Source organism: Equus quagga, chromosome 3, assembly GCF_021613505.1.
Source record: "Equus quagga isolate Etosha38 chromosome 3, UCLA_HA_Equagga_1.0, whole genome shotgun sequence".
Classification (NCBI taxonomy): domain Eukaryota; kingdom Metazoa; phylum Chordata; class Mammalia; order Perissodactyla; family Equidae; genus Equus; species Equus quagga.
The window spans coordinates 69,363,102-69,386,423 of record NC_060269.1 but is presented as its reverse complement, the minus strand read 5'-3'; the positions used below and the strand labels follow the sequence as shown (position 1 = coordinate 69,386,423).

Genomic DNA, 23,322 nt, shown 5'->3' with positions numbered 1-23,322 from the left:
CCCCCCCCCCCCCCCCCCCCCCCCCCCCCCCGCACCAGTTAAATCGCATCTCAGGGGTGGGCCCAGAGTTGTTTTTAAAGCTCTCCAAGTGATTAATTGGGCACCTAGGGTTGAAAACTACTATAGACTAAATAATACAAGCAAAGACCATCGGTCTTCGATGTGGTTCTGGACGGGCAGGCCCTCAGACACGCAGAGAAGTGAGCCAAAGTGAGGGCTTGCTTCCATCATTTGGAAGATGCCCTCCGAAGGGAGAAAAGGATTCTCACCACAGCCCCAGAGGCCAGAAAGACAAGATGGCAGCCCAGAGAGGGAGGGAGGGGCTGGGAGGGGCCTGTGAGGTGACCTGGTCCTTCAGTGCCAGAGTGGAGGGCACTTTGCCTTGGAAGGGAAGGCCAGTCCCATGTTTCCCTGCTCGGGATCAGAAATCCATACGTGAGAGGCAGTGAGTAGCACACAGTATTTGTTCATTTCCTTTGATTTTACCTTAAATTTTCATAAAGTTCTTCTTTTAAGAAAATAATTCCTACTATGATTAAGCTGAACTGAGGGGAAATAAAGGGTTTGGGTCTGGCTTGAGCTAGAGTTGTAACAAGGCAGAGGCAGGAGCCTGTGGGCCCCGGGAGCGATGCGAGGGCAACACGAGGAGTTCTCATCGGAGGAGCCCCAGGAGGGACACCAGGCAAGAGGCAGGGCAGCTCCTTGCCCAGCGGAAGCTTGTCCTGGCCTTCATGCTGCTCAAACCTTGGAGGGGCTAGAGTTGTTTTCTCTGGGGATGTGGTCACATCCCTCCTTGGCAGGCAAGAGGAAGGGAGCCCCCATGGGCTGGAGCAGGAAGCCCACCTGCCCATCACCTGCACCACAGCTTGCCGTCTCAGAAGTCTGTCGGTGAGACAAGGGGAGGAGCTTCTCAGGTCCCCTCCTGCTCACCTCCTCCCCACAGAGACATTCAGGCCAGGTGGGAAGGCAGAGTAAGCAACACCCATTTACTCAGCAAGGGGCCCACTCCCTGGGAGAGGCCTCCCCCAGCACCTGCTCCACATTCTAAGTGCCTGTGAATCCGGATGTAGAGCTTTACCAAGGCAGGCAGACCCAGGAGATGAGGAGTAAATGCCATCTCAGGTTCAGAAAGTTCTCACTGCCCCTTAGGGAGCAGTGCCCTCACTGTGTCCTCAGGGTAATTGGGTCCTTGAGCTCTGGACTCCTTGCTTGGTGAAAGGCACTGTCCCTTTTGGTGCAATATAGGGACGTGCTCCACAGTGAGGAGAGAGGGAAGTCCCCCTGAGAGCCAGGAGAACCACCCTGCTCCCAATGTAACAAGATCTCTGACTGCCAACCTCCTGCCTCCCTCCGAGGAGGCAAAGCCACGGTGGAGGGGAGCACAGATGCCCAGCTCCGTGCCCACTGATGGCACCTTCCTATATGTTGACCGGCACCACAGATGATTCCTGAAGCCTCTGTAAGAGCTGGCTTTGTAGGTCTTCCTCCGTCACCTTCCACCAAAAGAAGCTCTCGCCCCGCACCTTGGGGGGCTCATTTTGGATGCCTGGATTCCGAAAAGCCACCGTCACCAGCACATCCAGGCAGACACCATCCGTATGGTTTTTGCCCAGGTGTTGCAGTCCAAGCAACCCCTTGGTCTCCACTGCCAAGTGCTGCAGGGTCAGACATTCCTGCAGCAGCCGCAGGACAGCCATCTTGATGCTAGCTCTCTGCTCCACAGGGGTGAAGCCACAGGCAGTGATGGGCAAGTGAGGCATCCCCACTGTGCCCACCAATACCCACACTGTCTGGACACTAGTAAAGGTGGCCACGAGCCGCTGGCAGACCAGACTGCAGGGAAGCTCCTGGGGCAGGATGAGAGGGTGCCTGGCTCGCTGGCGATGCTGGGCAGCTAGCTCTACCAGGTGCAGAATGTCATGGGCGCGCAGCGGGGTGGGCAGGGAGGTTCGTGGGTACCAGCCAGCCTGCAGGGACTCTGCATCTGCCTCCTCAGAAGTCTTGAGAATTCCACCTGAGGGAGATGTGGGGCATGGGGTGGGGAAAAGGGTTTGTGTTGAGAGAAGCGCTGGGCCTGGCACAGGAAATGGCCACCCAGGCATTCTAGCTCTGAGGCAGGGGGAGGCCCTGAGTGAAGTCCTCAGGCTGGAATTCCGAGATGCCGGGCTTGGAGCAGCCAGAATGGGGGCTCATCTCACCTGAGGACAAGCTGGGGGAAAGGTCAGCTGCCCCCTGCCCACACTACCACCAGTTGGGCCGTACCTGTGCAGCGAGCAAGGAAGACAAATCGGATCCAGGAGGGGCCCCGCTCCTCCACGGTCAGCAATGTGAGAGGCTCACACTGCAGCCCCGCCTCCTCCTTCACCTCCCGCTGCAGCGCCTCCACGATGGTCTCCCCTGGCTCCATTCTCCCTGCGGGGAGGTACCACGACCCACGGCACTCTTTCTTGGCCTCCTGGATCAGTAGCACCTCATCCTGAGGGGAGAGAGGATCCTCACCCCACCACAGCCTGGCTGCGAGCTCCCGGGGAGCAGCACAGCGGCAGGCTTCCCTTGTCCTGGGGCCACATCGTATCTCAGATACAGTCGCCCAACACCCCCTTCCCTGAGGACACCTTCAAACGGTTGAGCCCTCGGGGGACTGGCCCTTGTGTGGCTGGGGGCTGCAGCTGTCTCGCTCTGTAATTCATCTCTCTTTGCATTCAGACTTCCACTTTAGAAAGGGGCTGAGTGAGACTCCTGGGAGCTGCTTCAGGGGCTGGGGATCAGGCCCCTCAGTGAAGCTGCCATGTGTCCTGTACGATTCGTGTCTGCATGTGTCACTGTGTATCTCTCACCTCCGTCCGCGGTTTACAAACTGCTTGCGCCCGGTCCCCACACTGGGCTTTGAAACATGCCCCCACCCCCTACAACTCCTATCCACGGCCCTGGCCCCTTCGAGCTGTTGTTACAGCAACTCGTACAGGGATCAGCACCAAAAAGAGCATCACAAGGGGGTCAGAAAGTCAGTGTAGGTGCAGGTTGTGCCATTACCGCCCACGGGACCCGGGCGAGGTCTCTGAAGCACTGGACAGATATTTAAGAGAGCCCACTCCGCAGCGGGCATTGCGCTAGACTCCGGGGAAAGGAAGAGGAATAAGACAGCCCTCCCCTCCAGGAACTGAGGCCTAGGGGGACGGGACTAACAGGCTCCCGGGCCTGTTTCCTCCTCTGCATAAGCGGACAGTCGCAGGGCTGGGCCTCACAGGATGTAAGCGTAAGTGAGAGTGCTTTGCAAAACTGGGAAGCGCCACCCACGCGGAGGTCCTCTGCCCCGCGTCGCTCACCTGCTCGTTGAGGAACACGGCCAGCACCACGTAGCAGACGTTCTTCCGCAGCCGCGCGGGCGCCAGCGGCTCCCCGGCCGGCCCCGAGTCGCAGCCCTGCACGCGCAGGCCCCGGCCCGCGAGCACGGCCGCCAGCGCCCCTGCCAGGCCTTCCGAGGCCATGGCGCCCCGGGGAGCCGGCAGGCGGGGCGCGCGGTCGGCGGGCCTGCCCCTCCCCGAGGCCGGCCGGCGCGGGCGCGGCGGAAGCGCTCGGCGAGCCGGCCGCGGGGAGGCTGCGCGCGGCCGTGGCCGCCCGGATTGGCTGGCCCGCGGCAGCCGGCGCAGGGCAGGGCGGGGCGGGGCCGGGCCGCACGGGGCGCCAGGCGCGCGGCCGAGCCTTGCGGCCCCCGCCCAGCAGCTGCTCTCCCTCGGCCCCTCCCCCACCGGTTGCCTCCCCGCGCGATCCGGCCGCCGGCCTCGCTAATTCCTCCAGCGAGCACTTGTCTGCGCGGGTTCCGACGATGACGTCATCCCGCCTACAGGCTGCGGAGCGCCGCAGAGTCCAACGGCGGTGACGTCACAACAAGCCCACTGACGTCACGGAGGCCCGGGGCCGCGGCTAGGACCCACTGTCCGACTTCTGCCTTAAACGTACCACGGCATTGTTTGAAATGATCACTTCCCAAATAACCTTCTTTCTTCACTAAAAATGTACTGAAATGTCACCTCCTGCCTTGGAGGAGATTCTGATCTAGTTGGGGAGGTGGACAAAGACATTGAATAAAAAGTCAACTCAGGGTTATAAACCAAGTGCTAAATGATCGGCTTGGGTAGGGGGTGTGACAGGCGCTCGAGGAGGGAGGGAGCGGGGCTGGGATGGTCAAGGCGTGGCTGGCGATGGGAGGAGGGGATTTGGGACAGAGAGAGAGCCTGGAACGCACAGGCCCAGCCCCAGGTCGGTGTCCGGCGGGTGCCCCGCCCACTGCACGTCCCACGCCGGCTCAGGGCCCTCCCGCTGCAGACTGAGAGCCTTCGGAGGGCAGGGGCGCCTGCTCCTTTCCCTTTGCTGCCCCCACCCCAGCTTGCAGGCCTGGCGCACTGAGAGCAGGGTGTGGGTTGTTTTGGTCAGCTCCTGCTTCTCTCCCAGCCTGACCTTTCCTCTTCAGAGCTTCCTTTAACCTCTGCCCAGGACAGGCAGGCAAGGCCAGCTGGAGTGAAACTGTGAAGCCAGCAGAGCCTGGCTTTCTCATCCCCAGTTAGGTCCTTCCTTTCCCTCCTGCTGGCTTTGTGCACCTCCCTTCTGGGGGATAGCAGCTTGTGGAATAAAGCGTCGGACTTGGAGCCGGATGCCCAGCCCTTCTCCCTAGCTGGCTCTGTGCCCCTGGATAAGTTGTGGGCCTCAGTTTCCTCATCTGTAGAGCAGGCTCATAACAGCTCTTCCCTCCCAGGGTTGTTGGGAAGGTGAGACGTCATGGGAGGAGCTCTGTGGATTGTCCAGCATAGGCCACCATCACCAGACAGCCCACCAATCCTGCAGGCTGGGCCTTCCCACCCACAGCACTTGTTGCTACCACACAAAGATCCACTTTAGTGACGTTTGCCTACAGGGCCGCCATGGAACTAGCCTGTACTCTCAGGAATTCTAGCCACCGCAGGTCAGCCCCTTCAGGCTCTTCTCACGTACATGGAACTGACGGCAAGTCCCTGGAGGCAGGGCTGGTGTTAGGCTGGGTGTATCTCCGGACCCGCAATCTTTAGAGGCACTTGGTGAGCACTGCTGCCCCCAACCCTATCCAAGACCTGTCACCTACCGAAACAACTGGCCTCACGGGGCTGAGAATCGGGACCCCAGGACTGCAGAGCAGCTTGTCAATGCATTTGCTGTGTGTGCGTGTGCGTGTGTGTGTCCCCCTCGGTTTTCCCATCTGTGAAGTGGGGAGAGCATTGGTCCCAGCCTCCTTTCTGCCTCCCGGGGATGATTTGAGAGAGAATGAGGTCATGTCTGGAGAGGGCTCTGAGCGCCTCGGAGGCGGCCTAAGATAAACACCTGACAGCCTGGCTGCCTGGAAGAGCAAAGAGGCAACAAACCACAGCTCCGCTCCTGCCATCCCCGGGAAAGTGCCCCTCTCCTGTTAAGTGGTGAGGACCACAGAGGCACCGCAAAAGCCCCTTGTAAACTGTGAAGGGCTGCACAGGCAGAGGGGCCTCGAGGGGTGTGCCCAGCCCTTGCAGGAGTGCCGAGGGAGACAACAGAAAGTAGACTTTCTCAAGGCAGCATGAGGAAGAGCGCACACCACACTGACACAAGAGAAGCCCTGAGATAGAACAGGAAGAGCTGGGGGCTGCAGGGGGCGGGGACGGGTTGGGGTGGGGTGGGGGTGATGCTGCGATAGAAACCTCCAGAACCAGAAACAAAGGAAGGTCTCCGTCAAGTTTGCTCTGCATCCTCCATTCCCAGAGAGGGAAGTTCGCTGGCTGGTGGGGGTGGCTGCACAGGTGGTAGACAGGAGTGGCCAAACTGGTGGGCCATGCTGTCCCAGGCTTCCAGCACCCTTGGGAGCAGCCTGAGCCAGCTGTTTCAGGGCACGTGGACACGCATGTGCAGGCTGGCACGTGTGCAGGAACGCAGTGTAGGCAACCTTGGGAACAGGGACAGGGACTGGCAGGCAGGGTGAGGCACAGGTGTCTGTGACACTGGAGTCATTTACCAAGCAGCAAACCCTGTCCCTTGACAAGGTAGGAAGGGTGAGGAGGGCGGGAGCCCGAGGTACAGGGAGGAGGAATCTGGCTTCAGCGTGCGCTCTGCCGCGAGCTGGCTGTGAGGGAGCCCCATCTACCCTCTAGGCCATCTGCCAGATGCAGGCACTGGCAAATACTGAAACAGAAAAGGGCGTTAGTGGAAGACTGGTGAAACCCCAGTAAAGTCTGTTGCCTAGTTAATAGTTTTGTGTGGATATCAGTGTCTTAGTTTTGATCACTGTGTGTGGTATGTAAGATGTTAACAGGACAGAAACCTGGATGAAAGGTAACTGTGAACCTTCTGTATCTTTGTGACTTGATGGTAAATCTAAAATCATTTCTAAAAAAAAAGCCTAAAAAATATACTTTATAAGAAAAAAGAAAAGGGCAGCGTTGGATATACCCTCCCCGAAGTCACTTCTAGCTCTGAAGGGTGCATGGCTGTGCTATCCGGGCCAGTGACAGGGGCTGGAGCCAAAGGCGGGCAGTGGGGGTGCTGGGAGGAGCAGAGGCCGGAAGGGCCGGCTGGGCGGTGGTGAGCCAGCTAAGCCTCCATGAGGAAGAGTGCCACCAGATGACCCACACCGAGTCTCAGGGTCAGTCCCCACCGGGACTGGCTTCATTCCCAGGTCCTGTCCTGGAACATTTGGTCCACCTGCTGTTTGCAGTGTGCCCTCAAGGGCGCTGTGACCCACCATGAAAGGGGGGACAGCAGAGAGGTCTCTTGGGGAAGAGAGAGACCCAGTGACCCGGACATCCCCATCTTCCCACAGGAAGGACCCCGTCTTTGGAGTTCTGGGGTGACATCGGGACATGGCTCTATAAGGTGAAGTGTAGGTAGGGATGGGTCACTCAGGGCCACTTGGAACCTGACCAGCCGTGAAGTGCCTCCATTGGAAGGAGGAGGACAGAGAGGCCAGCAGGCCCGTCTGCGGAGTCCATTAAGCATGAAGATTATACAATAAATAAGGCAGCTTGAGGCAGGAAACTTGGTCCAAATCCCAATTTTGCCAGTAAAATTGCTGTGTGACCTTGGGCGACCCACTTAACCCCCACCTGACTGTTTCTTCTTCTGTAAAATGGAAACAAATGGTGTTTCCCTCAACGCCTGATCAGGGAGGAAATGGATCAGTTAGATGAAAGCAGGGCACAGTGAAGAGTAGCAGTTCCTTATTTTTTTTTTTCTTTTTTTTCTGTCCCATGAAGAAATGAAAATAACCTAGCTTTGCAAACAATGAAGAAACCTAATTTTTAATAAGGGATAGTTACATAAATCACAGGGAAGCCACTTATGGAACATAAGCAGCCATTTAAAATGAAGGTCAGGTAGCAACACAGAAAATGATCACAACACAGTGTTAAAGGAAGAACCGAGTACAAACACACCAGCTCAACTGTGCGTAAGTCAGATCCTTGGAGAAAACGCTAGAAGGAAGTACACCAAGATACTGATTGTGGTTGGGTTGGGGGTGAGTGGAGGTGGGCTTACAGGTGACTTTTTCTTATTTTCTAAATGTTCTGAAAGTATATTACACTTATAATAAAAAAATTTTATTTCGTAAAAAAATCCTGTGAACCACCACAGCAACAATTGGGTATAACAAGAGTAGGGGCATGCTGGGCTTGAGATGGATAAGGGCAGGGAAGCGGGCAGAGCCGCATCAGAGGGCCTGGGGGTGGGGAGGGGCAGTCAGCGGTTGGGCAGCAGGCTCAGTCCAGGGCAGGGTGGTGGGCCTGGGGCACCAAGAGCAGACAGCTGGGCAAGGTCTCCTGGGCCACACTCCGGGAGCTCCAGGTCAGGTCAGACAGGAGAGAGGGAGTGGCTTGGAGTTTGCAGGGAAGGGTTGGGGCTCCAGATCTCTGCAGCCCACGCTGCGCAGGGAGGCCACCTCACTGCTGCGCCCCAGGGCTCTGCCTTGCCTGCTGTCGCTGTCAAGAGCATCTTCAGGGGCAGCCCCCTGGAAGGCTCCATCTGCTGCTCAGTGGGTGGCAGGGACCCAGGCCCTCCAGAAGAAGAGCAGGTGGGGTGTTTGAGGTCCCTGTCACCCCGGCCCCAGCACCCATCCATACTCTCCATTTCCATGTCTCTCCTCCCTCCCCAATCCATGGGGCCTGCAGAAGCAGGGCCAACCACACTGGCAGCATTCACAAAACAACAGACTTTAATGGAAATGATGAAGGAGGGTGGCAAGAGGAGGGAGCAGAGATAAGGCATCGCCTATATCATCCCCTCCAGCCAAGCCCGGGCAGTCCCCTGATGCCACCCCTCCCCACACTTCACAGCTCTCTGGAAAGAGGGCAGGATTTCGGCAGCCCCTTGTCCAGCACGCCTGCAGTAAGGATGTGGGTGGTGCAAGCAGAGCTTGAGTCAGAGATGGGATGGCAGAGGATGAGGCAGCAGAAGGTGTTGCTTAAACCAGAATGATTCCCGAGGTCCCATAAGGAAGGGCTGTTTGTCTCCTGGGTTGGGGACAAGGGCTGGAGGGAGTCAACCATCCCCAGTGTGGGTTTGGTACCGTGGAGAAGGGTGCAGGGGTGGAGCAGGCACTAGCCTGTGCAGGGCAGCGAGCTGTGGTGGCACTGTGGCTGTTGGCTTTAGAGCCCAGGTCAGGGGAGGGGAATGGGGTGCCCTGCTTGTGCCCAGAGTGATGCTTGTGGGATTCACCAAAAGTCCCCACGTCCCCCAGCATCAGTCCCTGCTAAAGCTGTGCCTGGGCTGAGCACTTGGCCTACCAGCCCTACCCCTACCCCAGGCACCTGGCATCCCCTATTTAGCCTCCTGTAATGTTCTCACAGCCACCTTCACTGCTTGGAACACAGCCCAGTCCATCTAGGAGAAAGAGAGAGGACAAGGGGTTTTCAGTCACGTTCCTGGGCCCTCCCCCAAAGAACGCCCTTCCTGGGCCCAGGCTGGCTGCCTGCTTGGCACAGAACTGGATCTGCTATGCCACCCCAGCTGTGCCACGGGGGAACCTGGGCAACACACCCAGCCTCCTGGCCAGTGTCACACTCACCTGGGCATAAAGCAGGCGGCAGTCAGGGGGCAGGCTGGGTCCCTGGTGGCAGAGCTGAGCAGAGAGGGCAGAGGTCTCGGGGGACAGGAAGTGCTGAGTGACGTTCACTGTGCTTACCAGGCCCTGTACCTGTGCCAGGGAGGAGGGGGCAGGAGGGTCAGCAGAGGCTCAGGATGGCCATCCTCCCCCTGCCCCTCTGGTCTCTACTTCCTATAATGACCCCCACCCAGTTCTCCGAGAGCAGAGGCCCTGGATCCAGCACCAGGCACCCCAAAGGGCATGGCCAAAACCAGGACAAGGGGATGCCAGAGACAGCACAGGCAGTTGGCATCTGAGGACACAATGCCCAGTCTGCTTGATGACTTCAGGACCGCTCAGCTTCTCCAGCACTTCCTCATCCCTGCAATGAGTGCCTTACTTCCTGCCATGCCTAGCTCTAGGGTATTGAGAGAGATGAGGCTGTAAGAGGCTGGCAGATGCTGTATTACTGTGATGTCCATTCTTGCCGCTTCTGAGATTCTGAGCTCTCTGCAGAGCCCCTGGTCCACTGGGGAAGCACCTGGTGGGGAGCCCCCGCAGGCACCAGCACAGCCTCTCCAGGGGCCTGTAGCAGGGTCCAGCAACTCACGCCCCACTCCTCCCGCAGGCGCCGCCGCAGTCCTGCGTCCAGGTAGCAGCTGCCCGGGGTGCCAGGCTCCAGGGTGCCTGCGCCGGCCGGGCACACCTCAAAGAAGAGAAGGGGCAGTGAGCAAGGGGCGAGGCAAGGGCAGTCTGCAGCGGGACGGGCGTGGGCTTCCCGGAGGCTAGGGGCACGGAAAAGAGCTGAAGTGGTCAAGTCTTGAAGGACCGGCAGGGGAGGACGAAGGGCTGGGAGAGAAAGGGGCTGTAATGGCAAGGGGCTGGGGCCGTGCAGGTTGGCAGAACAGAGATTTGTCTGGAGGACTTTAGAAGAAAGGATTGAGGGCTCCGCGGCGGGCTTCTAAATCTCCGCTTTCCTGTGGCTGAACGCCTTGAACAGCCTCTGGGTCCCTGGCCCTAGGCCCCGGCTCCCTCTCTCAAAGGTCCCCCTTTCTCCCAAACCCAGGAAGACATCCTGCATTCATCTCAACTCATAAGCCGTCTACACTAGGAGCTCTTAGCCTGGAGTCCTGTGAACATCCTGTATTGTGTGCTAAATTGTGGGTGAGTAGGGAGCTGTACATCCCCGGGGAGACAATCTAGAGCATGCATCAGATCCTTCTAAGATACCAGATCCAGAAAAGGCAGGGCCACACAGAAGTGTGGATGGACACCAGTGGATGGACGGGCTTGCCTGTCCAGGCTGAGGCCTCTGAAGCAGGCACAGCTGTGGGGGCCTTCACCAGCCCAATCAGAGCAGGGAGCAACTTGGGCAGACAGGGCCTTGTGGAGGCCAGAGAAGGAGATGCCCAGGAAACACCTGCAGAGGTGAACACCTGACACCTGCATCGTGCTCCAACTGGCCACCAGCTAAATCCACCCCTTTAGCCAGGACTTCAGCAGTTGTCCCTGGGCTTAGGGCTCAGGGCTCAGGGCTCCAAGATTGGGCCATGGAGAGTGAGGAGGCTGGTGAGCCAGGTTGGACCCCAGGGTAGCCCCAGGCAGGTGCCCAGGTTCTTTGCCCCCCAGAGGTTCAAATCCATCCTGGAGCTAGCAACAGTGTTTCCCAGGCCACCCAGTGAGAATACGCCCCTCAGATCTTCCCCATGAATCATCAGGTTTGGCTATATGGGACTGCCCACGGCCAGACACACCCAGACTAGACGAGGCCATCTGTGTGTGAACATGTGCTTCTGTCTGCTCCCCTCTGCGTGTTCCAGCATCTGCGTGTGTATCTACAGATCCATGTGTGTCTGTTGATGTGTCTGCAGATGTGCATGCCTGTGGGCAGGAAGGTGGTGCCGGACAGCCATGTTGACATCTGCATGTCGTGTGTATGCATGTGCCTCAGCAGGAGTGACACATGGTGGATGTCTTTTCCCCTGGACAATCAGAGCTCAGTGGACTTTGGAGCCACTGGGCGGCCCTAACCTTAACACTGGCCTCCCACCGCGCCCAGCCCTGGAGCTTCCTGCCTTCTGCTCACCCCCTCCTCTTCTCCTTCCCCTGCCCCTTAGTCTGGTGCAGTATCTCCCTCCACCGGCCACGCTGCCTCCCTCAGCCCTCACCTGCTAGCACCCTGAGGAGCCCCTCCTCATAGGTGTGGGTGATGGAAAGGGGAGCAGCAGGGGGGCATCTCACATGGGCTTCCCTCTGCCCTCTGCCAGCCCCGCCCGCCCAGAGCCTGAAGGGGAGGCTGCCTGCCCCCAGGAGGAGCACGGTGTAGTGACCTGGGGCAGGAACAGCCATAAGCTCAGGTGCCAGCTCCACTACGCTGCCTCAGTTTTCCCATCTGCACAATGGGAAAGCCAGCAGTACCTGCCTCACCGGGTGGTTGTGACTATAACTGAGAGAATGTACCCACAGCCCTTACATAGCCCCCAGCCTGCAGCAGCTCTTACTTTCACTTCGTCATCAGGTCCTGCCTCAACACCCCGCTCCTTCTGTGCCCACCCGCAGGGCTCCCACAAGGTCCTGGTCTGCCTTCTCTGTAGCTTTCTGAGTCGAGGCTGTCCAGCTCACCTGAGCGGGGGGGGCGGGGGGGGGGGGCGAGCACACGGGGTGCACACACAGACAGGGAGAGTTTCTGGGGCTGGGAGCCCCCACTCCCAGGGAGCAGGAGGGCTGGGCAGGGCAAGGGGAAGGCTCCCAGCTCCCTCCTTACCATATGGAGAAAGCGGCGGATGCGCTGGGCGTCCTGTGCCCGGAACACGTGCCACACAGTGCTGACCTGGCTGCCTGGAGACCAGAGGCCCTCTCCGTCCAAGCCTGAGAGGAAGTCTGAGGGAGAAAGTGGGCTCAGGAGGGCCCAGGGTGGGCAGAGACAGGACCTCGTATCTGCAGCTGGTCCCCACCCCTGCCTCCAGCCAAGGACCCACCTTTCTGTGCCCGGTGCCAGGCAGGCAGTGGGGCTTCAGCACGCACCAGGACACTGACCAGGTCAGTCACCTCTACACAGAGGTTCTTGGTCCCTAGGTGCCCACGGTGTGGGCTCACACCTACATGAAAGTGGAGAAAGGACAGTTGGGAACAGGCCCTGAGACCTTGACACAGACACATGAGTGCCCAGAGATGACAGGAATGGGGGTAGGGACTGGGCAGGAGTGGAGTGGGCACTCACCATAGGCTGCCCACAGCTGGGGCTCCAGTGCACGCAGGGCAGGGCCCGGGGGGAGGTAGGAAGCCAGGTTGAGTTTCCCATGGTGGGCACAGTACTCTGGAAGTGGCAGGCTGGCGGCCAGGTTCTCCACCCTGTTGGGGGAGTGGGTCACGCCCAGCAGGCTCAACCCAGGCACCAGAGACCCTGCCGAAGCCCTCCACTACTGGGGTAACTCCCAGAGGCAAGTAGGGAGCACTGAGGGTCATGGGGTGGGGAGCAGAGGAGGAGAGGAAGGATGGCAAGGGGCCGGGCGGTGGCTGGGGTGATAGGAGCAGCCCTGGGTGCCTACACACCTGCTGGTGTCCTCATCCCCCAGAGTTGTGCGTAGCAGGAGGACGGAGCCCTCGTCTGACTGTGGGCGAACTAGGGGAAGAGACAGAAAGGTCACTGGCCCAGGGAGGAACCTCCTTGGCCCAGAGGCCCCTGCCCCAGTGGCAGCAACAGAGTCCAGTTTCAGCCCTGGGCTCTGCTTCCAGCTGTCCCCAGGGTCACTCTGAGACTTTGTTGCCACCAGGCTCAGGCCCCCAGCTCCTTCTACTGGTTATCAGGGATACTTACCCTCAGGCCGAGAGAATCCCTCCCAGAATGCTGTGCTGCCTAGGCTTGTGGGCTGGGGAGGCCCGAGGGGGGTCAGCGCCTGCACCTGGCCTCCAAGTGCCCCAAGAGCTTCCGTCCCCCACAGGTTGACTTGCAATGTCCTCTGAATCCCTGACACCAACACAGGCTGCAGTGGGGAAAGGAAGGGGATGTGAGAAGATGGACAGGGTGCCCACGATGGCAGTAGAACAGCATGAGGGCTCCGCCTGGCCCTAGAGACCACAGCCCTGAGGGCAGGCGAGGCTGTGAGAGCTGGGAGGGGGGCCGTGGGGAGCTCACCTGACCCTGCCTCCAGTGCTCCTGGAAGAGGTGGAAGCCACGCCGAGGCCTGGGCTCCTGCAGCCACAGTAAAGCCCCGGGGGGAGGCAGCCGGGGCCGCACGGGGGAGAGGGGCAGGCCCAGGCCCTTGCGCAGGCTTGGTCCAGCCCGCAGCCCCGGCCCCAGAGCTTTCTCCTGGATCTTGCGTTCCACTACCTGCGCAATGATGCTGTCCAGGATGTTGGTGATACGGTCATCCTGCAGGGAGGGAGGGTGGGGCAGGAGGGCTCAGGATTTGCCTGACCACACAGGAAGGGCCAGCCCAGCCTCTGTCCTCGGGCCCCCAGCCCTCCCTCCATGCCCTTGCTCACACTGGGCAGGGCTGGAGTGACGGGGGCAAAGGCCATGTGTATCCGCTCGTGCCCCAAGCAGAGCTTGACAGCAGTGGAGGCCAGCAGTTCACAGAGCGAGGGACAAGGCAGGGGCCCTCGGCCAGCACGGTCCTCTGCTGAGGTATCTGTGGAGTCTGGGGTCTCTGTCGGGGAGGAAGATGGTGACGGGTTTCACCTTTCTCTTGAGGCTCTACTGCCTGCAGCCCCTTCCCTTGTCTCCCAGCCCAGTCTGCTCTCCCCTCACTGGCACTGCCCACCTCAGGTCTGCTCTGGATGCACTCGCCTCCCACCACTGGCTTTCCTGCCGGCAGCTCCCCCGCTGACAGGGGCTCAGAAGAAGGGGGCCTGGTGGGGAGGGGTTAGGAGGCTTGTCCTAGATTGTATTCAGATTTGTTTTCTCTGGAATGACTTGAGAAGAGTGACAGAGAGTATGTGGGGAGGGCATGGCTAAAGCAATTCCAGTGTCTCCTGGGGACTCCAGCGCTGGTCCAGCCTCAGCAAGGCACAAGACGCTCACCCGCTTTGATGTCCTTGGTCCTGCTGGCATCCCCGTTGCAGGAAGGTTGTGGAGTTGGGGGAGTTTTCTCTGTCAGCTCCTTCTGTTAAACCCACCCACCACCCCCCAACCCAACCAGAGATTTAAAAATGGCCAACACAACTCAACCCAGTTCAACCCACAAGTATTAACAATGGATTCTTCTAGGTCCTAAGATGGTGTCTACAAGGAGCAGAATGTTCTATGACACAATGTTAGGTGGACAAAGGTTGCTCATGGAATTCTACGTGCAGTCCAGTCTACAGTAGACCAACGCAGACTTGAATACATGTATAGGCAAACGACTGGACAGACGTGTCACAACGACAATGGCAGCGTGACAGCCCCTGTTGTTTTCTTTCTTATACTTGTCCGTAGTTCCCAAATTTTCCACAGTAGGTGTGCAGACAGTGTTTGGTACACAAAATGCATTCAATAAACTATTTTTTGAATGAATGACTTTTATAAAACATGAACTTCATAAAAACTTTGTAAAATGCATACTGAGCACCTGCTGTGTGCTAGGTGCAGTGGTTACTGAGAAGGGGGCCAGCGCTCGGCCTGCAGGAGCCCATGCCTGGGCGTGGAGAGGCAGGAGGCGCCGGCAAGCAGCCCTCGCATGATGTGCTAAGCGGGAACGCGCACAGAGTGGCTGGGAGCTCTGGGCTGCCGCTGGGTGGGCTGACGTGGGGCAGATGCTAGAGCTCACTCCACAGATCCTAACCCCCGGGCAATGCGAGAAGTAGCCTGATTTCACTCAGCTTCCGTGTCCCTCTTTGTCCCCATCAAAAGGAAAGGGCCAAACCTGCCAAGGTCAGTACCTTGCAGACACGATGCCCGACCCTGGGGCCCAGCGGTGCTCTGTGCCTGTCCCATGCCCTGCTTCTTACCTGCTGTCCCCCATCCCCAGGGGCCCACACCCGGGCATCAGCTTGGCAGGGGCAGTGTCCCCGGATGTCAAACTTGACCCAGGCCTGGTGCATTGCGGTGCTCAATTCTGCCAAAGCTGTGAGGGGAGAGGGGAGATGGAGTTTGGTGGTGAGTGTGGACAGGAGGCCGCCCCTGTATGGCTTGGCCTCACCAACCAGGAGGGCATGGGATCTGGCTGAGGGACATCCACACAGGAGGCTGGTCTCTCCCAGGACCCGCCCTCTGCATGCTCCATCCCTCCAAAATGGCTCACTCTGGCTGGAGACAAACTGCGTGAGCATCAGGGAACAGGCCCTGTGCCCAGCCTCCTGGGCACACCCCTCCGTGGACTGCTCCTGAGAGCCTGTGGGGTAGCAAGGAGACACTGGGTCAGGAAACCAAGGGAACCACAGGTTAAGGTCAGGGGAGAAGGGCAAGGGCATGACATCTAAGTCAGGGGCTCGATAATCGACGAGACATGGGCTTTCTGGGAAACTCGGGCTCAGTAGTGACAGAGGATTCTCTTTGCTTGCAGAACGCAGAGCCTTTAATATGCTGATAAGCGTTGCAAGACACCAAGATGATCATGTGGGATACAGTGTTCCAAAACGTTTCTGACCCTGGAACTCTTTTTGGCCATGTCTGTTGGAACATTGGGAAATTTCAAGCCCTCAGGTCACCAAGCTGAGCCAAGGGAGAGAGAGCTGAGAACCCTGAAGAGAACGGGACTTGGAGTCAGAAGACCTGAGTCTAAATCCTGGACACAACACTTACTGTGTGACCTTGGACAAGTCACCCAATCTCTCTGATTTTTCTTATCTGGAAAATGGAGGCAATAATACCCACTTCACAGTGTTGAAGTGCAAGCTGAGCAAAGTGGGAGGCATAGGGTAGGCCCTTGACTTCCTTTTTTGTTTTGTTTTGAGGAAGATCAGCCCTGGACTAACATTTGCTGCCAATCCTCCTCTTTTTGCTGAGGAAGACTGGCCCTGAGCTAACATCCGTGCCCATCTTCCTCTACTTTATATGTGGGATGTCTGTCACAGCATGGCTTGCCAAGTGGTGCCATGTCTGCACCCGGGATCCGAACTGGCGAATCCCGGGCCAGCATAGCGGAACATGCGCACTTAACTGCTGCGCCACGGGGCCAGCCGCCCTCGACTTCTTTTAAGGGTAGGCGAGGACACAAGTGTGGCCCTCTGATCCAGGGGGAGGGGAAGACCTGCTCTGAGGGTCATTGAGCAGTGGGGCTGAGGCTGGGGCTGAGGAGAGGCAGCCACGAAATGGCCACAGACCTCAGAGCAGTCCCTCCGAGGCCCCGTCCCTGCCCTCCCACCTTCGGCTCCCAGCTCCTTTCCTACCTGCTTTCTCCCTGGCCCTACCAGCGCCCGCCATGCGACCACAGGCCACACACAGCCGGTGGCTGCAGTGGGGGCATCTCCAGTGGGTGTTGAAGAGTCCGTGGTGGCAGCGGTTGCAACAGTGCGGAATGCCTGGGTTGTCCTCTGTCCCGACCGGCCCCTGGCCTGCTGACCGTGGGAGAGAGCAGGGTCAGAGGGGGCTCAAGCCACAGGCCCCTTTTGATGACCTCATGTGGGAGGCCTCCAGGCAGGGATGGAGAGAAACAGGGGCAGTTTCCACTGAGCGGCCGCCCCAGAAGGGAGACAGGCCCCTTACAGACACCCTGGCTTACTTGACTGCCCCTCCCTGCAGCACGGGCACCTCCAGCAACCCACCCCTGGGGAAAATGCAGGCCTCCTCTCCCCAGGTCCTGCTCTCTGGCTCCCCATGGGCCCTGAATTACCAGCTACACCACTTCCAACACACCCTTCACCGGCCTCCCTCCTGCCTGAGGTGGCTTTTCTTCAGGGGACTCTGTATGTTAGAAGAAGAAACCTCAGGAGGCCAGTCCTTCCCTCACCCAAAGTTTCAGACAAAACCCTCATTGGTAGGTGGAAGGATGCCAGTGAGCACACATTCATTTACTCATTCAACAAATGCTTGTCTTGTCCCGGGTTGGGTGCTGGGGATTCGGAACTGGTCAGGACTTGGTGCTCACCCTCCCAGCGCTCATATTCCAAAGGGGGAGATAGGCCCATAAACATGGCAATGAGTATGGCACCACGGGGTGGGGACAAGAGTGAGAATGGGATGGGAGGATGAGGGTGGTGATTATTGGGGCTGCTGAACAAATGGGCCCCAAGTGATGAGTAAGTTTTCATTCACCAGGTAGAATGGGAGGAGAAGGGCTTTCCAGACAGTAGGAACAAGAGTGCCAAGGCCTGAGGGCACAGACAAGCTCAGGTGAGCCCAGAAGGAGGGCGGGCGATGATGCGGTATGCCGGGAATCTGGGCTGAGGGAGTGGCAGGGGAAACAGGGGCCAGCTGAGGAATGGGGAAGGGGCTGGACTTTCTGGGATAAGAGGGAGCCACCAACAGGCGTCCACCCAGGGAGTGACAGACCACAGGCGTGTGTTTCCCAAGACCACTCTCGCGGTGCTGTGAAAGGGGTGCAGGAAAGAGAGCATGGAGCCAGAGGGACGAGCTGGACGCCTTGTGCTCCACCAGCCTCTAACCTCAGCCCAAACCCTACTCGCCTCCACAGGCTGTGAGCCTCGCCACTGGGATGCCTTCCTTAGTGCAAAAACCCTCAGGGAGCTCCTCTACCCTCAAGCACTCTTGCAGACACTTGGCACTCAGTCTTATTTCCCCAGCAAGCCCAAAAGCTCTTAGAGAGTTGGGCTGGACCAGGTTTACACCTTCCCAACATCCCCCACCCAGGCCAGAAACTTCAGAATGTGTGTTGACTAAGAGCCTTAGCTAAGAATAAGGGCAAAGCAGGGCAGGAGCTCTCTCGAGCTGGCGGCTGGACGGGCAGTGCTGGTGGGAGAGAGGGGCCCACCCCAGCCGCCCCAGCCTCCTTGTGAAAGCACAATGACCACAGGACCAGGCCCTCCCGGGATCCTGAATGCCCTATGGGTCCTGCTCACCTTCCCGCTGTGCCCAGGCCAGGGCCTCTCTCTCCCTCCGCAGCAGGCGGCACAATCGGTCCCCCAAACCACTTAGCAGGTGCTTGGCAAGGCCTATGCTGAGCTGGGCCTCCAGGCCAGACCCTCTGCCCTCCTCAGAGCTGGCTGCCGAGTCTTCCTCCTGCTGCTGCTCCCCTCCCAGAGGCAATCTGGAGACAGAGCAGAGGAAGGTGAGGAGGGAGTCCTGAGCGGAAGGGTGCTGCGGGCATCCAGGGACAAGGGCTCACCTCGGTGCTTGCTGGGAGTGGCAGGCCAGCCCTCCTGCCTCTCCAGCTGCCTGGGTACAGCTTTGGCACTGAGCAATGCCTGCCGGGGGAGCCGAGCAAGGTGTTTCCTGAAGCCCTGGGTCCTGGAGGCTGGTCTTGCCATCTCGGGGTCCTGAGGGGACAATGCATCTGGTCAGAAGTCTGGGCTTCCTGGGCTTATGCAAACCCAGGACCTGCCTTAGCACTCAGACCACCCATACTCAGAACCAGCCCAGGCCTATGAGGTCTGATTTGGAACCAGCAAGAGTGAACCAGGCAGCTAGAAACTTCATTAAAAAGGCTGAGTGGGGAGCCTGACAATGCCCTGACAGGGACTGCCGGGCCGGGAAGAGGGGTCTGGGGTGCTGAGCCCAAGGCTGGGGCAGCCGGGGCAATCGTCCTGCCCCCAAGTGCAGGATCCAGCCAGTGCAGACTTTGGCGAGCTCCTCCAGGGGCTTAGTGATCCCGTTGGCTGAATGACAGTGTGAGGAGACAATCCCAATGTGGCTGGAGGGCGCTGGAAGGTGAGAAGGCCGGAGAGTTTCCACACAGGCCACAGGTGCAGTAACCCAAGAAGGCACAGGGGCCAGCAGCTTCATAACCCAGGCAGAGGCTTGGGAGGGCGTGCACAGGGCCACATCAGGTGCAGGAGTGCTTGGGCACGGCCATCAAGAGAGTCCTGATCCAGGCCCAGAAGTCCAGGAGGCCAACAACTGAAGTGATCTCAAAGAACTGAGGCTGGGGCCGACAGTGCTGGAGCCCTCCACGAGGGGCACTCCGTGACAGAGGGATCCAGGATATGCCTACGGCCTCACACTGGCAGAGTCCAAACTGAGTTTCCATGATCCAGCTGGCCAAGAGAGCAGTTGCTTGTTCCTGAGGCAGGACAAGGGGTCCTTCAGGAGACACAGTCCCCCAGATGGGGATTTGTAGCACAAATAATCATAAAGGTGAATGCTGTCGAGTGCTTATTAAGTGCCAGGAAGTCTTCAAAGCACTTCAGGTGAATGATATCATTTTAATCTTCACAGCAGTCTTATGAGGTACGTCCTGTGTTTATCCCCATTTTATAGATGAGGAAACCAAAGTCCAGAGAGGTGAAGAAACCAGCCAGAGGTCACACAGTACCAGATGGCAAAGTCAGAACCCAGTACTCTGACTCAGAGCCCATGCTCTTACCCGCATCATTACACTCCCACCAACACACCATGGTTCAGAGGAGGCAGATGAAAACAGAAGTCACTTGCTGGAAGGCTCTGGCCAGTAGATGCTAAGGAACTCCCAGAGAGCTATCACAACCCAGTGGGAACCAGACAACCAGGTGTGATCCACTCACAAAGGACCCACTGAGCCCACTGCCCTGCAAAGCCCCAGTCCTGGCTGCCCCCTCCCACAGAGGGCCCCTTGCAGCCCCTCCCCTGACCCCTTACCTCTGCAGTCATCATGCTGTTCTGCCTCTGCCTTGTTCCCAAATGATGAGTCCAGCACCTCCTGCCAGCTTCTGTCCCCCTGCCTGGCACTGCCTGGGAAACGGTCAGGGGGTCGCTTGGCGGCTGGGCCGCCCACTGCTCCCCGGACCTCAGGGCTGCTTGCCCTCTTGAGGGCCCGCAGTTGGGCAGCTGGGCGCTCCTCATCCCCAGGGAAGCGGCCTGGGCACCCAAACTGCTCAGAGTGTCGCGTGAGCCATGTCTTCTTCAGCTTGGTGTGATGGCTGGGCGGGCAGGCCCTGGAGCCAGGGGCCCTGTTGGCTTCCTCGCTGGATTCACTAGGCCCACTGGTGCCTGCCTCTAGGCCCTCCTGGCACTTCCCACAAGGGCCAAGACCTCTATCTCTAGCGGGTAGGGGAGATGAACAACAGCCCACTTGGGTGGTAGGAGGCCCAGGAGAGGGACACCTTGACGTGGTTGATGGCTGCAGCTGGTACCCAAGGCTCCCACCCCCTGGGACAGCCCAGACATTGCCAAGAGTATGAACGAGGCCTGGGGGACAAGTGGGCCAGGGGGTCCTGGGAATAGCGTCTGGATGCCCCAGAAGAAGTGGGCAAAGATTCTGATGCCTGCCGACTCCTGTCTCTCCATCCCTCTGGTGGAGTGAAGGGCGCTCCACCTCCCCAGTTCTCTGGAGATGCCCACCAGGGGCTAAGCCAAACAACCCAGATTCTGTGCTTGGCATCGGCTCCTTTGCCAGCCTGAGAATGCTTGGATCCTTGTGGTAAAAGCCCTAAAGAGAGGAGAAGGGATTAAGCTGGTGCTGATTTCGGTTCCTAGTGCTTAAAAGGATGAGCAGAACTGACCACCAGCAGGCACGCACCTGTGTGGCCTGAAGGGTTGTGAAAATACTGAAGAACTCACAGGCCAGTTCATCAGCACTGCTCTCTTAAGTGCCTCCCCGCTGCCATGGCTGCCCCCAGACGCTGCCCCAGAATTTCTCAGACCTCCCCACAATCCAGCAACTAAAAGGTCAATGCCTAGCCCAGCCAAAGGGCCTCCAGGATCGATTCAGATTGTCCGATGCCCTGTACCACACTGGTTTTAAAATATTTTAAATCTCATCCCTGGGCGTGCAGGTCACCTCTGGGGGAGGTGCCAGACACAGACCACGGGGCCGCCTGCACATTCCACTCCCAGATGGAAGACCTTGTCTGCCCTCCCCAGGGCAAGACCACATGTTCTGAGGCCCCTGTTCCCAGGGCCTTGTTCTGAATGGACAATGGGTGAGTCAAACCCTGAAATGGCCTGAAGGCAGGAGAGGCCTAGTGAGAGGGAGCTGCTCAGGGGAGGAACTTCGTGGGGTCGACTTTGTCAGAGCTGACAGGCTCCTCTACCTGGGTGCTACCTTATCTTCTCATCAGAATGGACAGGCCGAGGTGGTGCGGCCCTGGTAGGACTGCTCGGGGACTGCAGAGCTGCCTCACGTGGCCTGAGCCCCAGGTACCTTCTCTGCTCCAAAACTTACCTTGCTGCCTAAGCTGAAGGCAGAGGGCAGTTTGGGCTGGCCCCCCGAGTACACCCAGGGGTGTGTGGCAAGGGGCCAGTCACATGGACGCTCTGGTGGCAGGCTGGACACTAGGTGGGGTGGCAAGCAGGTGGGCACCCAGAAGGGGGCTTGCTCCAGGATCTTGGTCTCCAGAAAGAAGGGGCAGTGCAAGGGCCGGAAGGCCACAGGGTCACTCTTGGAATGGCCACCGCTATGCTCAGGGATCAGGGAGCCATAGCGAGGTGGGTACACAGACCCACAGAATGCCAGGGGATGGGTGAGCACTGCCTCCTTCCAGCGCAGCCCCTCCTTGCTGCCCGGCCAGCTGGCCTTCCTCTCCCCATTCTGGGGGCCTTCGCCCTCCACCAGTGGGAGTGTGTCCTTGGGGCTCTGGGGGAAGCCAGGGGGAAGCCAGGAGTCTGGGGTACTCAGGAACCCCCTCCAGAAGGGAGGAGGCTCTCCTAGGCACAGTGCCCCACGGCGTAGGCTCTCTCGCAGCTGAGTGTCCAGCTCCTGTCCCACGTTGCTGTTCTCAAGGGCTGTCTTCTCCCAGGCTGGGGTCTCCTTCAGGAAGCTGGGCATACTCTCCATCACTCTCCTGCCCTCATGGGGCTCTCCCAGAGGGGTTCCTGGAGCATAAACACCAAAACATGAGCTTCTTAGGCACGTGTCCCAAGCACCCTATTGCCTGGTGCAGAATGGGTACCGCCCTGGCAGCACCAAGACGGCTCAAACCAGTAAGGCAAGTGCCAACCCACAGCTGGGCTCCATGCTGCCTGCCCACATGCAGCTTGAAGGACCCGTCTGGGTGGGATGCTCCAGTGTAGGGAAGTCACCCCTTCCCCCTAATGCCTGGGACTTGACAGCCCGCCTAGGCCACAGCCCCTCAGCAGAAACTGCCATTTCTAGGATGACATGTCCTAGCCTCGCTGGAGCCTGGCACCTGGTCACAAACCATGGGGACGGACAGGGGCAAGAACCCAAAAGATGAGCTTAGAGGAAGGTACTGCTTGGGGAGATGAGAAGGCTGGATGCTGGCTCTGACTCAGTCACTGGCTATGTGTACTTGGGCAAGTCATGTCACTCCTCTGGGCCTCAGTGTACCCTTGTATAAAATAAGCCTCAGAAATCAGCAGTCTCAGAGGCCTCTTCCGGCACTGCAGTCTGTAGTTCTGGGGGCGCTGCTTGCCCACCCCGCAAACCGCCCCCCAGGCTTGGAGGGGTGGGAAGTGCAAGCAGCATAGGCTGATGTCACTGGGGAGAGCCCCCAGGCAGGGCTGCTGGCTGGTATCTCTCCCCACACCTGGGCAGCTCCCAAGTCGGCCTCTTCCCAGCACTCTATAGTTTCTTGGCTTCTGAAGCAGAGTCCCAGAACAACTGCTGGGGGCTGGGATCTCCACTGCGGCCCCCAAGGGAAGGAGAAGGGGATTAAGAGGCCTCAGCTGGGACGGGTCAAGCTGCCCCAGTCCAGCAGGCAGCGCCAGGGCCGCCGGCAGCCGCTGGTGACTGCAGCCTGGCGAGGGGAGGGGAGGAGGCGGGGAAATCGGGATGGGCCCCAGACAGAGGCAAAGGAGGGAAAATTGAACGTGCGTGCAAAGGACCAGGATGACAGGTGGCATCAGAGCCCCAGCGCTCTCCTAGCGAGGCGCCCTCGGCTGCTGCTTGAAACCCCAGAAGGGCGGTTAGGGAGCCCAGGGAGCCTTGACAGAGGGCGCTCGGGTTTTCTGGGGCCACCACTCCGACGCGATCCGGCCTCGGTAGGCATCCTAACTTTCAGATGTGTGGCCCAGTCCGAGGAGGAGCACGGAGAACCTCACTCCCTGCGTGCGGCCCGGGCTCGGCTCAGAAATGCCCGCTACGAGCGTCTCCCAAAGGCGGGCCCCTGGCGCCCCGTCTCGGGACTTACCTGGGCTTCACAGGATGGGCGCGGCGCAGGCGGCGGCGGTCGTCGTGGCCGGCGGGCACCCGCTCCCCATGGGCCGGCTCTGGGGCCTCCCGGCCGGCAGGCAAGGACTCGTTCTCCCTCTCTCCGCTCAGTGCACTCGT

General features: G+C 59.1%; 2 protein-coding genes across 4 annotated transcripts; both read right to left on the bottom strand.

Annotated features, from left to right (window-relative positions):
- Positions 1-967: 967 nt before the first annotated feature.
- On the bottom strand, positions 968-3,585 carry NUDT18 (nudix hydrolase 18). The gene is made up of 3 exons (XM_046657505.1): positions 3,327-3,585; positions 2,263-2,476; positions 968-2,014 (listed from the first exon to the last, which is right to left on the bottom strand). The coding sequence occupies exons 1-3, from the start codon at positions 3,486-3,488 to the stop codon at positions 1,419-1,421; spliced, it is 972 nt and encodes a 323-aa protein (XP_046513461.1). The 5' UTR covers positions 3,489-3,585; the 3' UTR covers positions 968-1,418.
- A 3,694-nt stretch (positions 3,586-7,279) lies between these two features.
- Positions 7,280-23,313, bottom strand: HR (HR lysine demethylase and nuclear receptor corepressor). Of its 3 annotated transcripts, none has more exons than XM_046656610.1 (19): positions 23,183-23,313; positions 21,256-21,905; positions 19,731-20,520; positions 18,283-18,433; positions 18,017-18,204; positions 16,388-16,555; positions 15,301-15,390; positions 15,008-15,123; positions 14,100-14,181; positions 13,562-13,725; positions 13,212-13,448; positions 12,894-13,059; positions 12,629-12,698; positions 12,297-12,427; positions 12,055-12,174; positions 11,841-11,956; positions 9,618-9,782; positions 9,059-9,187; positions 7,280-8,874 (listed from the first exon to the last, which is right to left on the bottom strand). In XM_046656610.1, the coding sequence occupies exons 2-19, from the start codon at positions 21,865-21,867 to the stop codon at positions 8,812-8,814; spliced, it is 3,558 nt and encodes a 1,185-aa protein (XP_046512566.1). In that variant the 5' UTR covers positions 21,868-21,905; positions 23,183-23,313; the 3' UTR covers positions 7,280-8,811. The 3 variants fall into 3 exon arrangements, with proteins under 3 accessions (XP_046512566.1, XP_046512568.1, XP_046512567.1); XM_046656612.1 differs by having other exon boundaries at positions 9,687-9,782; XM_046656611.1 differs by having other exon boundaries at positions 16,388-16,552.
- Positions 23,314-23,322: the final 9 nt, after the last annotated feature.